Source organism: Gossypium arboreum, chromosome 1 (assembly GCF_025698485.1).
Source record: "Gossypium arboreum isolate Shixiya-1 chromosome 1, ASM2569848v2, whole genome shotgun sequence".
In the NCBI taxonomy this organism is placed as follows: domain Eukaryota; kingdom Viridiplantae; phylum Streptophyta; class Magnoliopsida; order Malvales; family Malvaceae; genus Gossypium; species Gossypium arboreum.
In genome coordinates this window covers 117,813,510-117,827,664 of record NC_069070.1, presented here as the reverse complement: position 1 = coordinate 117,827,664, position 14,155 = coordinate 117,813,510, and the positions used below count along the sequence as shown (strand labels likewise).

The 14,155-nt window shown below is 32.7% G+C and overlaps 1 protein-coding gene and 1 pseudogene across 1 annotated transcript; both read left to right on the top strand.

The window, feature by feature from the left end:
• The first annotated feature begins 2,594 nt into the window (after positions 1-2,594).
• Positions 2,595-5,464, top strand: LOC128289363 (receptor kinase-like protein Xa21). Its single transcript, XM_053025100.1, has 2 exons — positions 2,595-3,986; positions 5,191-5,464. The coding sequence occupies exon 1, from the start codon at positions 2,741-2,743 to the stop codon at positions 3,665-3,667; it is 927 nt and encodes a 308-aa protein (XP_052881060.1). The 5' UTR covers positions 2,595-2,740; the 3' UTR covers positions 3,668-3,986; positions 5,191-5,464.
• Positions 5,465-10,836: 5,372 nt separating this feature from the next.
• On the top strand, positions 10,837-13,076 carry LOC108481168 (receptor kinase-like protein Xa21; annotated as a pseudogene).
• Positions 13,077-14,155: the final 1,079 nt, after the last annotated feature.

The window sequence follows — 14,155 nt, the reverse complement described above, 5'->3', positions numbered from 1 at the left end:
TTAAAATATTAATAATAAGTTATAATAAATTATTTTTATATTTTGCTAAAATATCATAATATTAACTAATTTAAACATTATTTAAATACATATTTATTACTTTATAATATCATGTCTAAAATAGACATTTTATTTAATAAAATTACTTTTTGACAGTAATACCAAACACTTAAATTTTTCAAAAATACTTCTCAAAAGCACTTCTCAAAAGCACTTTTTCACAGCACTTTTCAAAAGCACTTTTCAAAAGCATTGTCAAACTGCCCTTAAACAATTTGAAGTAAAATTTTCATCTAAAGTCACATAGTTTACTTGATTAAAGTTTAAGTCCATAGGCTCAAGCTCATGAAACTTTTGGAAAGTTGTGAATTAAACTCTTCACTGTTAATTTTATTTATTATTTATTTTCTTAATTAAAATTAATAAATTGACCATAATAGCTTCCATATATAATATATTACATTCGATTATATTTTATAAAATGTAAAATATGAAGTATTAGATATAAATAAATTATTATTTTTTGACATTTTTATTAATGAAAACTTAATGATTTAAATATATAAAGTAATTCAATATAAAATTCAATAATTTATTTATTATATTAACTCATTCAATAAAAGTCCTTTAATAAAATCATAATTTTTATTTATAAGTATAATAAAATTTCTTATCATGTAAAATATATTTAATCAAATATAATAGTAAAAAGAAAATTCTTACTTATAAATATGATAAATCAAAATATCTATAGTTCCAAATTCATTAATATAATAAATAAAAGATTATATTAATTAGTTCAAAAAGTTGTTTAACCCATAATTCTATATATTTATTATAGATTATAGAAAATCAACCTTTAACATACATATTGGTCTTCTTTCATAATTGTTGATACGTATGTTGAGAGGACCACAGTTGAAAGACTTAAAATTGAACAATAAAGTCTAGTCGCCTGGCCCGGACCAAAACAAGGGGTAAGAAGAAGATTCATGGAAAAGACTTTAGATTGTAGGACAACCACATTATTCTTTTCTCTTAATATTTAACCCTATAGAATGAATTAAAAATGTATAAAAACTATATAATTATTATAAAATAATCGTTATATACAAGAAAGTGAAAGACTTCAGATATTGTAGGACAAAGTCTAGCTGGTAGCACCCATATCAATAAATGGGTAAGACAATAATACATATGAAGAGTTTGAGCAGCCATTTTTGAATTAAGAAATGGGCAAAAAGTCATGAAAGTTAATGAATGGATACGTTTCCAAACAGGACCCATCTCATTTATTCTTGGAAAGGAAATGTGATATAGTTATGCATGTTGTAGTATTGCTTATAGATTTAAATTTTAGTCTAATTAATTAAGTTTCTCTCCAGTTAATTAGACTGTTACATTTAAGTGCCAGAATATGTAAATCTTATTGTTATTCAACTAATTACAACTTTGATCTTTGTCAAAGATAAATTTCTAAAGTGATGTGTATGTGTTAGTGAAAGTGATCACTTTCGTAGAAATTGCTTTATTTGTTAGCATGTTTGATAAAAAAAATTTGATTATTTGCTTGCATCTTTTTGATGATATTATATAGTTAATCTTGTGTTTATTACTGAAGAAGAGATTGAATCAAGCAAGATTACTTTCCAAATATTTTTATATAATCTACTTACCTTATATACTAAGATATGCAATCTAAAAAGATGTAGACTAGTTTTAATTATGACCTTTTTGTATCCTTATATTAAGGATAATTGATTTAATGAGATTTGGGTAAGTAATTTGGATTAAAGATTGTTTTGTGAAGATAGATTCGTGCTTTAAATGTGGAAAACTTGATCAATTATGGTAAATGTTTTATAGTTGAGGCAAGTGTTTTTGAAGTGGCTGCCAAAGTGCTAGTGGAAGTGGCCACTTCGCCAAGCACTTTGATAGGGATGTACTTGTGTTTTTTAGAATTAGAAATCTTTTAGATGTTATTTTTGTTGTTTCATGACTATCAATTGCTTGTTTTAGTTTAACATGTCACACTAAAGAATTTAATAGAAAAAATTTAATTGTGGCAAATTTGAAAAAGTAGAGGGACTAAATGCTTGAAAATACAAATAAGACTAAATTTTAAAATGTATAAAGTATAGAGACTTAGATCATATTTTAACTTTCAAATTATTATTCTATAATTTGATACAAACAAATAATCACTTTAATATAAAAGGAATGTCTAAAGCGCGTCCTTTATGGACACATGAATGCACCATGTTGTTTTCTTCTTTTCTTTATATTATAAAAATAATTAAATTTTAGTTTTGGTCTCCCTATTGTGTTTAAATTTGAGATATAATCCTTATACTTTATTTTTTAACATAATTTTGTCTCTATATTTTATAATATTATTAATTAGTTAAAATAGTTAATAATATTAATTTTTGATTAAAATATTATTTAGTTATATATAATTTAAAAATAAAATTTAAAATAAAAATAGATAAATTAAATTATTCAAAATAAAAATAAAAAATTAAATTCCAAATTCACAAACCATATGAAAAATTAAAATATATAATCAATGTGAATAAAATATACTAGTATTTATAAAATATACTAGCTATCTCGGTTGTGGCGTTGTGCCTTTCTTGGTAGCTTTGACAAACTTCTTCTCATTGATTCAACACCAAAACTCAAATGGGGAAAACTTTCCTCAACTTAGCTCTTCTTATCATCTTCCATTTTTTTTATTATGGCTACTTTCTCTATGAAATTAACCACCATAGTTACCGACCAATTGGCTCTTCTTGCATTAAAAGAACATGTTATTCACGACCCCGAAAATGTCTTGACAACTAACTGGTCAGCTTCTACCCATGTTTGCAATTGGTTTGGTGTCAGTTGTGGATCCAAGCACCGCAGAGTTGTAGCTCTAAACTTTACTGGGTTGGGACTCGTAGGAATCCTTCCTCCCCACTTAGGAAATTTATCATTCCTTTCTCTTCTTTCCATTTCAGATAATAGTTTTGGCGGTGAATTACCTGTCCAATTATCCAATTTGCGACGGTTGAAGCATATAAACTTTCGTAACAACAACTTTAGTGGAGAAATCCCATCATGGTTGGGATCATTACCTGAACTTCAAAGGTTGTTTCTGTATCATAACAACTTCAAGGGTGCTATTCCATTTTCTTTAGGTAATTTGTCAAAGCTAGAGATGTTGTACTTGTTAGATAACCAGCTTTCAGGTTCAATACCTTTATCCATCTTCAATATATCTTCGTTGCAGAAAATAAATCTAAGAAACAATTATCTCTTTGGTTCCATACCCTCTGGTTCGCACGATTTTCTTTCCCTAGCACTCATAGATTTCACCTTCAATAATTTCACTGGCCATATTCCAAGTGATATGTTTGATCATCTTCCGAATTTGAAAAATCTGGGCTTGAGTTATAACATGCTTTCCGGTAAAATTCCAGCTAGTTTATGCAAGTGCAAAGAGTTACAAATTTTATCGTTATCATATAACCAATTTGGAGGAAACCTTCCGATAGAAATTGGGAATTTGAGTATGCTTCAAATGCTCCTTATTGGTGACAATAACTTTGAAGGTAAGGTATACCAATTTTTTGAAGCTACCAAAGTGTTTATACAATTTGAGAATAAATTAATAAAATAAAAAGGAGATAATTTTTTAAAAAAATCCGATTCAGAAAATGAAAAAAACTCAAAGAAAATTGTTAAGAGATATTTTATTGTCCCTCTCAAAATGCTATTCGGACCTTTATTCCTGTAGTCATGGAGTGTGCAATATGATACCTGATAGGATGGGGAATATCTTGTTAGTGCTGCTTTATTCAATTTCTTGCAAACTTTTTTCTGAGTGGGAGAATTCTGAATTTGATGTGTGAATTTTATCATTGCAGGTGAAATTCCAGAACAAGTTGGGAATCTAACTCTTCTTATGATGCTTGATGCTGCCTACAATAACTTAACAGGTGAATGAGTAAAAGATAGTTTACATTCAAATTATTATTAGTTAATTTGTAACTTTTTTTTGTTAATACTAACTGTTGTATGTATTGTATATAATTTTAAGTGTTTAATATTTAATCAATTTTTAAATACTATATTTTTAATTGTAGTAACTAATGTAAAATAATATTTCTTACTTGAATTATTTAATACAATTAAAATATATTAGCTTACTAGTTAAAATATTTTTCAAATTATATATAATTAAAAGAAAAGTAATCTTTTCTAAGAATAAGAAAAGAAAGTAATCTTAAACAATAACTAATCGTGTTATCGTGAAACAAAAAGAAATATTCTTTTTTTAAAAAAATTCATGTACGTACGATTTTCTAATTTTATATAGTGAAACAATAACTTTTTATATATGATTGTATTTTTTATCATTTTAATAATTATTAATACATTTATAATTATTAATAATGTTTTATTATTATTACAATTTTGAACACCTTTTACAACTTTTTATATTTTTATTAATTTAGACATAAATTGTCTAGATTTCAATAAATCTGGAAATTCATTTGTCTAAATCTATTATTGATTTACATTTTATTAATTTTTAGGATTTTAAAATTTTATATATTTTTATAAATTTGATAGCTTCTATATTTTTAGTAATTTTAAAAATACTTTAAAACATGTCGAAAATGATTTTGAACAAATCATTGTCAAGATTCAATTGAATATAGACGTTTTTTTGTCGAAGTTCATTTTGGTTGTTAATGCCAATTAATGATCACGCCATCAGTTAATAATGCTGGACATGTGGTGTACTCGCATTAGTTGAATGTGCTACTTTCTTCTAATATTGTTAACTGAACAAAAAATCATAGGGAATTAATAGTTGAGGTATCAAAATGGGACAAAGAAAATATTAAATACTAAAATAGAAAAATATATATAATTTGGGGTGAAATAATGAGTAAAGCCTAAAATTAATTACTTGAAATACTTTATTATTTGTAAAAATATTTTGGGTTTATATATATTTTTGTTCATTATTTCAGGTTTAGATTTGATAAAATATATTTCATACATGTTAGTGGATTTAGTTTTTTAAAAAAGTTGTAAATTGTCTTAGAATCCAGTTCACTGAAAGCTTACTAATATAAACCCTTTTATTTTCTCATATTTGTTTAATATATTTGTTTGATAAATTTATGGCAGGTACAATACCACATCAGATTGGTAACCTAAAGCATCTAAAACTCTTGAATTTGGGAGTAAACAATGTTGTTGGCTCTATTCCTCCTGCAATATTTAATTCCACATTGTCGACCATTTCTTTGGAGTTAAATCATCTTTCTGGCCATCTTCCGTCAAATATGGGCCTTTGGCTTCCAAACTTGGAAAATCTGTATCTTGGAGATGTTAACATTAATGGAAGACAATTAATAATGGTTGCCATTAATATTAATGGGAGACAATCAAAAATGACAACCACCAACTTTGGAAAAGTGGCATGGGATAATTTTTGGTCCTTGAGATAATGGGCTATTTATAGTTTGGTCCTTGAACCTCAACTATAAATAGGCCTTCTCATTCTCATTTCATCATCCCAACCAATCTTTCTCTCTTAGTTTCTCTCTTCTCCCATTTGAGAATTCTTAAAGAATTCTATTTGTTTGTAATATTTTGAAGATAGTAAAGTTATCATCCGGTGTTAGTGCCGAGGACGTAGGTATAATTTACCGAACCTCGTTAAAACTCTTGTGTTCTTTTTGTCCTATTTTTCTTTCAATATTTGAGGGTATAATAGTAGTATTTAATTGTGCTATTAAATTACGTTAGAAGGAATATTCTGACTAAGGAAAGACTTGGTATTTAAGAGATCCTTGTGATCCACCTCTCTTCCCTGGGAATTGAACTTTGTGTGATTTTTTAGTACAATAATTTACACGCTTCCGACCCTATTGGAACAACAAGTGGTATCAAAGCCGAAGGTTAATCGTAGTATGCTCTGTGGTTGCAGTTTAAACTGATCTTCCATATCAGAAAAGATTTCCTTAGGTATATTGAAAGATTATGGAGAAAACGGTCGGTGTAGGAGCTTCAACATCGTCCATATGGACAAGACCGACAATTGCAAATGCAAGATTGGTCGTGGAGATCTTTGATGGCACGGGCCATTTTGGTATGTGGCAAAGTGAGGTTCTAGATGCCCTTTTTCAACAGGGTCTAGACATTGCCATTGATGAAGAGAAACCAGATGATGTACAGGAGAAAGATTGGAAGGCGATCAATCGGTTGCCATGTGGCACAATTCGATCATGCCTTTCTCGAGAGCAGAGGTATGCTTTTTCAAAGGAGACTTCTGCAAATAAGTTGTGGGTGGCACTTAAAGAAAATTTTTTGAAGAAAAACAGTCAAAATAAGCTCCACTTGAAGAAAAGACTGTTTCGCTTCACATACGTCCCAAGTACCACAATGAATGATCACATCACCAAATTTAATCAGTTAGTCACTGATTTGATGAATATGGATGAGACATTCAAAGATGAAGATTTGGCTTTGATACTGTTGGGGTCACTTCCTGAGGAGTTTGAGTTCCTAGAAACTACTCTACTTCATGGCAGGAGTGATATATCTCTGAGCGAAGTCTGTGCGGCCTTATACAGTTATGAACAGAGAAAGAAGGACAAACAGAAAAACTCAATCAGAGATACAAAAGCTTTAGTAGTCCGAGGTCGTTCATACACTCGGAAGAAAACTCAAAAGGGGAGATCAAAGTCAAAGTCCGGACTCGGAAAGATGAATGTGCCTTTTGTCATGAGAAATGCCACTTGGAAGAAAAATTGTCCAAAGTGAAGAATAAGGGAAAAGTCATTGTAGATGCTTGTGTTGTAAAGCATGATACCGGTGACTCGAACTATCTTGGTTGCATCATCATCGTCGTTCCATTCGGATGAGTGGATATTGGATTCGGGTTGTACCTATCATATGTCCCCTAACCGGAGTGGTTCTCGATTTAGTAGAACTAAATGGAGGAGTTGTTTATATGGGCAATGACAATGCTCAAAAGCTGTTGGGATAGGTTCAATCCAATTAAAGAATCAAGATGGATCAACCGAGTTCTAAGCGATGTTGATGCGTGCCGGTTTGAAGAAAAATCTCATCTCATTGGGAGCCTTGGAATCCAATGGTTCGGTTGTTACTATGAGAGATGGGGTTTTGAAAGTGACATCTGGCGCACTTATGATATTGAAGGGCATCGGGAAAAATAACTTGTATTACTACCAAGGTAGTACAGTTATTGGAGCGATCATTGCAGACTTCGATAACAAAGACTTGGACTCAATACGGTTGTGGCATATGAAGTTGGGACATGCCAGCGAAAAATCCTTGCAAATTCTGGCAAAGCAAGGATTGTTGAAAGGTGCAAAGGCTTGTAAATTAAAATTTTGCGAGCATTGTGTTCTGGGAAAGCAAAAGAGAGTGAAGTTCGGCACTGCTATCCATAATACAAAAGGTATTTTGGAATATATTCACTCAGATGTGTGGGGGCCTTCCAAAACACCTTCGTTGGGAGGAAAACACTACTTTGTTACCTTTGTTGATGACTTTTCCAGAAGAGTTTGGGTGTATACCATGAAAACTAAGGATGAAGTGCTTGGAGTTTTTCTTAAATGGAAAACTATGATCGAAAACCAGACTTGCAAGAAAATCAAGCGGCTTAGAACGGACAATGGAAGCGAATATAGAAGTGATCCGTTCTTTGATGTGTGCCAAGAGTATGGTATTGTTCGACACTTCACAGTTAGGGATACACCGCAGCAGAATGGAGTGGCAGAGCGTATGAATCGAACATTGCTGGAGAAAGTTCGATGTATGTTGTCCAATGCTGGGTTGGGCAAGCAATTTTGGGCTGAGGCTGTGACATACGCTGGCCATCTTGTTAATCATTTGCCATCATCTGCATTAGAAAGAAAAACTCCTATGGAGGTATGGTCTGGAAAACCGGCTACAGATTATGATTCCTTACATGTGTTTGGATCCACTGCATATTACCATGTGAAGGAGTCAAAGTTAGATCCGAGGGCAAAGAAAGCTCTCTTTATGGGAATCACTTACGGAGTGAAGGGATTTCGTCTTTGGTGCTTAGACACAAAGAAAATGATCATGTAGAAAGAGATGTTACCTTTGATGAATCATCACATTGAAAATGTAGCAGATAAAGATATTCAGACGGCGATACTCCACGCAAGTGGAGTGTACTCCAAAACAGTGGAATTTGAGCAGATGGGGATTTTCCGGTTAATAAGTCTAATTCTCCAGCCACAATGGAGAATTAGAGGTTGAAGAGGTTCGACCCAAGAACCATTAAGTACACGAGAACCGATTCAGGTTGCAAGGCCAAGGAGAGAAATTCGTAAACCCGCTTCGATTCTCGATATGGTGGCCTCACGCCCTTCCCGTTGTTGATGATGATATTCCTATCACTTATCAAGAAGCAATGCAAAGCTTAGAAAGTGATAAATGGAAAAGCGCCATGGATGAAGAAATACAATCTCTCTGAAGAACAATACTTGGGAGTTGGCGCAATTACCAAGAAAGGTAAAAGGGCAATCGGATGCAAGTGGGTATTCGCAAAGAAAGATGGATCTCCTAGCAAGAAAGATGTTCGCTACAAGGCAAGGTTGGTAGCTAAAGGCTACGCTCAGAAGGAGGGAATTGACTACAATGATGTATTTTCCCCTGTTGTGAAGCATTCCTCCATTAGAATTTTGTTGGCCTTGGTAGCACAGTTGAATTTGGAGCTAGCTCAACTTGATGTTAAGACGGCTTTCTTGCATGATGAGTTAGAAGAGAGATCTATATGACTCACTGAAGGATACAAAGATCTGGTGGTAGAAATTGGGTTTGTAAGCTGAACAAATCGCTATATGGATTGAAGCAATCCCCGAGGCAGTGGTACAAGCGATTTGATAGCTTTATGAAAAGGCAGAAGTACACAAGAAGCAAATATGACAATTGTGTGTATTTGCAAAAGCTACATGACGGATCTTTCATTTATCTACTCTTGTATGTTGATGATATGTTAATCGCTCAAGAGCCAAAAGAGATAGATAAGTGAAGGCTCGGTTGAATCAAGAGTTCGAGATGAAAGATCTAGGTGAGGCCAAGAAGATTCTCGGCATGGAGATAAGTAGAGATAGACAGAGAGGCAAGCTTTGCTTGAATCAGAAGCAATATCTGAAAAAGGTATTACAATGTTTTAGTGTAAATGAAAACACAAAACATGTAAGTACCCCACTTGCTTCTCATTTGAAACTTAGTGCTCAATTATCTCCGAAAACTGAAGAAGAAAGAGAATATATGGCAAAAGTCCCATATGCAAATGCAGTTGGGAGTTTGATATATGCGATGGTGTGTACGTGGCCTGACATTTCACAAGCTGTTGGAGTTGAGAGCAGGTATATGCATGATCCTGGAAAAGGACATTGGCAAGCTGTGAAATGGATTCTACGGTATCTTCAAAAAACTGTAGATGTTGGTTTAATTTTTGAACAGGATGAAGCACTTGGTCAGTTTGTAGTTGGATATGTTGATTCTGACTTTGCTGGTGATTTAGATAAACGTCGTTCAACTACGGGGTATCTGTTTACTCTTGCGAAAGCCCTAGTGAGTTGGAAGTCTACCTTACAGTCTACAGTAGCTGTGTCTACTACAGAGGCAGAATATATGGCAGTTACAGAAGCTGTTAAGGAGGCTATTTGGCTTAATGGATTGTTGAAAGACTTGGGAGTTGATCAAAGTCACATTAGTCTATATTGTGACAGTCAGAGCGCTATTCATTTAGCGAAAAATCAAGTCTATCATTCAAGAACCAAGCATATCGACGTAAGATATCACTTTGTGCGGGAAGTCTTTGAAAAAGGAAAAATTCTGCTTCAGAAGATTCCGACAGCAGATAATCCCGCAGATATGATGACCAAGGTGGTAACAACAATCAAGTTTAATCATTGTTTGAACTTGATTAACATCCTGAGAATTTGAGCACCTTCAGGTGTATGGCGCTCGAGAGCGCATTTGTAGGCACTACAAAAGATAGCTTTATCAAATTTGGGGAGTTGAAGGAAGTGTGTGAAGATGTGATTATCCTAATCAAATCTTCAAGGTGGAGATTGTTAACATTAATGGAAGACAATTAATAATGGTTGCCATTAACATTAATGGGAGACAATAAAAAATGACAACCACCAACTTTGGAAAAGTGGCATGGGATAAATTTTTTTGGTCCTTGAGATAATGGGCTATTTATAGTTTGGTCCTTGAACCTCAACTATAAATAGGCCTTCTCATTCTCATTTCATCATCCCAACCAATCTTTTCTCTTAGTTTCTCTCTTCTCCCATTTGAGAATTCTTAAGGAATTCTATTTGTTTGTAATATTTTGAAGATAGTAAAGTTATCATCCGGTGTTAGTGCCGAGGGCGTAGGTATAATTTACGAACCTCGTTAAAACTCTTGTGTTCTTTTGTCCTATTTTTCTTTCAATATTTGAGGGTATAATAGTAGTATTTAATTGTGCTATTAAATTACGTTAGAAGGAATATTCTGACTAAGGAAAGACTTGGTATTTAAGAGATCCTTGTGATCCACCTCTCTTCCCTGGGAATTGAACTTTGTGTGATTTTTTAGTACAATATTTTACACGCTTCCGACCCTATTGGAACAACAGGAGAGAATCAACTCCATGGTTCATTCTCAAAGTCTGTTTGCAATGCCTCTTAGCTTACCAATCTTGACGTGTCACATAATTACTTTTCAGGGTCCATTCCTAACAATTTGGGGAATCTAAGAAATTTAAAGATGCTTAACTTGGAGGCTACTAATTTAACTTCCTTAGGAATGAGCTTTCTTTCTTCTTTGACAAACTGTAGAGGCTTGGAATTCCTGATTTTCAGTAAAAACCCATTGGTTAGTGGTGAACTACCCGGTTTGGTAGGGAATCTCTCAGGTACTCTTCAGAGGTTCTATGCTTCTGCATACAGCATCAGTGGTATCATCCCGAGTGAGATTGGCAACTTAAGCCGCTTGATAAGCATCGAGCTAGTCGAAAATAAATTGACAGGAACTATACCTACTACAATTGGAGGATTGAAAGAGCTGCAAAGTCTTTCTCTTGAAAACAACAAGTTAGAAGGATCCATTCCATTTGAGTTATGTCATCTAAACAAGTTGGCCTTCTTGTTGTTGACTAATAACAAATTGTCTGAACCAATACCTGCTTGCTTGGGTAATCTCATTTCTTTAAGGAACCTATTTCTAGGCTCCAATATGTTTTCTTCCTCAATACCTTCAAGCTGGAAAGGGCTTAACGATCTGCTCATCTTGAACTTGTCTTATAATTCTCTAAGTGGTCCACTACCAATTGACATGGGAAAGTGGAAGGCTTTAACTAGCATGGATTTGTCAAATAATCAATTCTCAAGTAATATTCCAACCGGGGTTGCAGATATTAAAGATCTCACTCATTTTTCCTTATCCAACAATAGAATCACAGGTTCTATTCCCGAGTCATTTGGTGACTTGTTGAGTTTGGAGTTCCTGGACTTGTCAAGAAATAATCTTTCCGGTGAGATTCCCAAGTCTTTAGAGAAGCTTCGTTATCTCAAATATTTCAATGTCTCTTTCAATAGACTTCAAGGAGAAATTCCTAAAGGAGGATCATTTGGAAACTACTCAATCGAGTCGTTTAAAGGGAACGAAGCATTGTGTGGTGCAGCTCAACTTCATGTTCCAAGTTGCAAAACTAGACCTCTTAGAAATTCCAAGGTGAGAACAAAGCTTATAATATTTGTAGCACTGCCAATTGCCTCTGCAATATTGGTGCTTGCTTTAATTATCATTATCTTACGAAGAAGGAAGAGAAAAGACAGATCGACAACTCAAGAAGACTCGACACCTTTAGGAACGTGGAGACGAATTTCATACCACGAGCTTCATCAAGCTACAAATGGATTCAGTGATAGGAGGTTGCTTGGTAATGGGAGCTATGGTTCTGTATATCAAGGGACTCTCTTAGATGGGATGGAATTTGCAGTAAAGGTATTCAAGTTAGAGTTAGAAGGAGCTTTTAAGAGTTTTGATGTTGAATGTGAAATTCTTCGTAACATTCGTCACCGAAACTTAATCAAAATCATAAGTAGTTGCTCTAATGATCTTGATTTCAAAGCTTTAGTGCTTGAGTTCATGTCTAACGGGAGCCTTGATAAATGGTTGTATTCCAACAATCATTCTCTGGACATCCTACAGAGGTTGAACATTATGATAGATGTTGCATCTGCATTGGAATATCTCCATCATGGTAATGCAACACCCTTGGTTCACTGCGATTTAAAACCTAGCAATGTTCTATTAGATGAAGATATGGTTGCACATTTGAGTGATTTTGGCATCGCAAAACTCTTATGTGAAGAGGACTCAATGATACAAACCATGACCATGGCAACAATTGGGTACATGGCACCAGGTGATACTTTTAGTTACAACTTTTTCTTTTCCTTCACAATTAATGCCAGTGTAGCATGTGGATAAAAGAAGGGACCATAGCATGAAGCTTTGATTTCCAAACCTATTAAATGACACCATTTAAGGAAGCAAATAGATTAAATTCGATTTTTTATAGCATTCATGCATAACTTTTTAGATTTTTTATTATTGATAGTGTTCTTTTAAATTCATACACAGAATACGAAACTGCAGGAATTGTTTCGACAAAAGGTGATGTGTATAGTTTTGGTATTCTTATGATGGAAACCATCACAAGAAAAAAGCCCACAAATGAAATGTTTGAAGGAGAAACAAGTTTGAGGAGTTGGGTGTAAGAGTCATTATCATCTTCGCTAAATCAAGTTTTAGATACCAACTTGCAGAGCAGTATTGGGAGGAAACATTCAGCAACGGACAATTGTGCCTTATCCATTTTGCAAGTTGGCCTAGAATGTTCAGTAGAGGCTCCAGATGAGAGACTTGATATGAAAGAGACAGTTACGAAATTAAAGAAGATCAAAGTGAAGTTATTAGAGGATATTGGACGGGTTCGTTGAAGAGGCAGTTACTAAAAATAAACTTGTGTTTTGTTGGCTTGGTATATGCTTTTCATTTAATAAAGCCTGTTGATCATGCAAATCTAAATGTGTAATTTAGATAAGCTTATAACTTAGTCCTTAGATAGGTTTTATTCAATACTCAATTTAGAAAAGCGATATATTTTGAAAAAGTTATTTAAAAACATAAAATCAAACACTAATACAATAGGACCCAATCATATCAAAAGTTAAGATTAGTATTTGATACACTAACGATTGTATTTTTTATTTAAATAAATGACTTTAAAATTTTTCATTTTCTAAATTTTAATTTTACAATATTTTACTATACTTATATAAAACATTTATCAACCATCTAACCTTATTTGTTGAGTCTAAAAACTCTAAAATTATCAAATATTTTCCTCAATAAAAATATTAACTTCTAAAATTTTATATAATACATCACAAATACATTAAAGGATGCAGAGTTAACTAGAGGTGCTCATGGGCCAAGTCGAGTCTAACCTTTATATTAATATAGTTTATGTTTACTTCAACTCGACCCAGTCTGAAATTTGAGCTTAAAATTTTATCCAATTTCGTTCAGATTTGCAAAAGATTAACCAAAGCCCATTTTAAAATTACCCATATTATTTTAATTTTTAAAAATTAAATTAAATTATTTTAATATTTAATAATTTTATACATTTTTATTTCTTGAAATTCTTTATATAGTCATCTTTAATATTATTTTAATATTTACATTAGAGTAATATTATATATTTAGTATGTGTTTATTTTTTTAATGTGTTCTAAATTAATATAATGTAAAATATTATAAACTTAATACTTTAAACGGGCCTAATTTTTTGTCCAAATTCAATTTTTAAGCCTAATATTTTTTTTTAAAAAGCTTGACTCATGAATAATTCTGATAAGTTTTTGTGGTTTTTCATCCTCTGCCCTAATAACTAAGGCATTTAATCAAAATGCCCATCTTGTTAACACTTGGGCCCTTTTCAGGCCACATATTACAAGAAGGAATGATAAAGGCCTTCAAGTAATATGGTGGAATATATTTTCTGAATTAAGTG

Excerpts from the sequence above, each read along its gene's own strand:
- LOC128289363 (XM_053025100.1), top strand. The coding sequence starts at position 2,741 with ATGGCTACTTTCTCTATGAAATTAACCACCATAGTTACCGACCAATTG.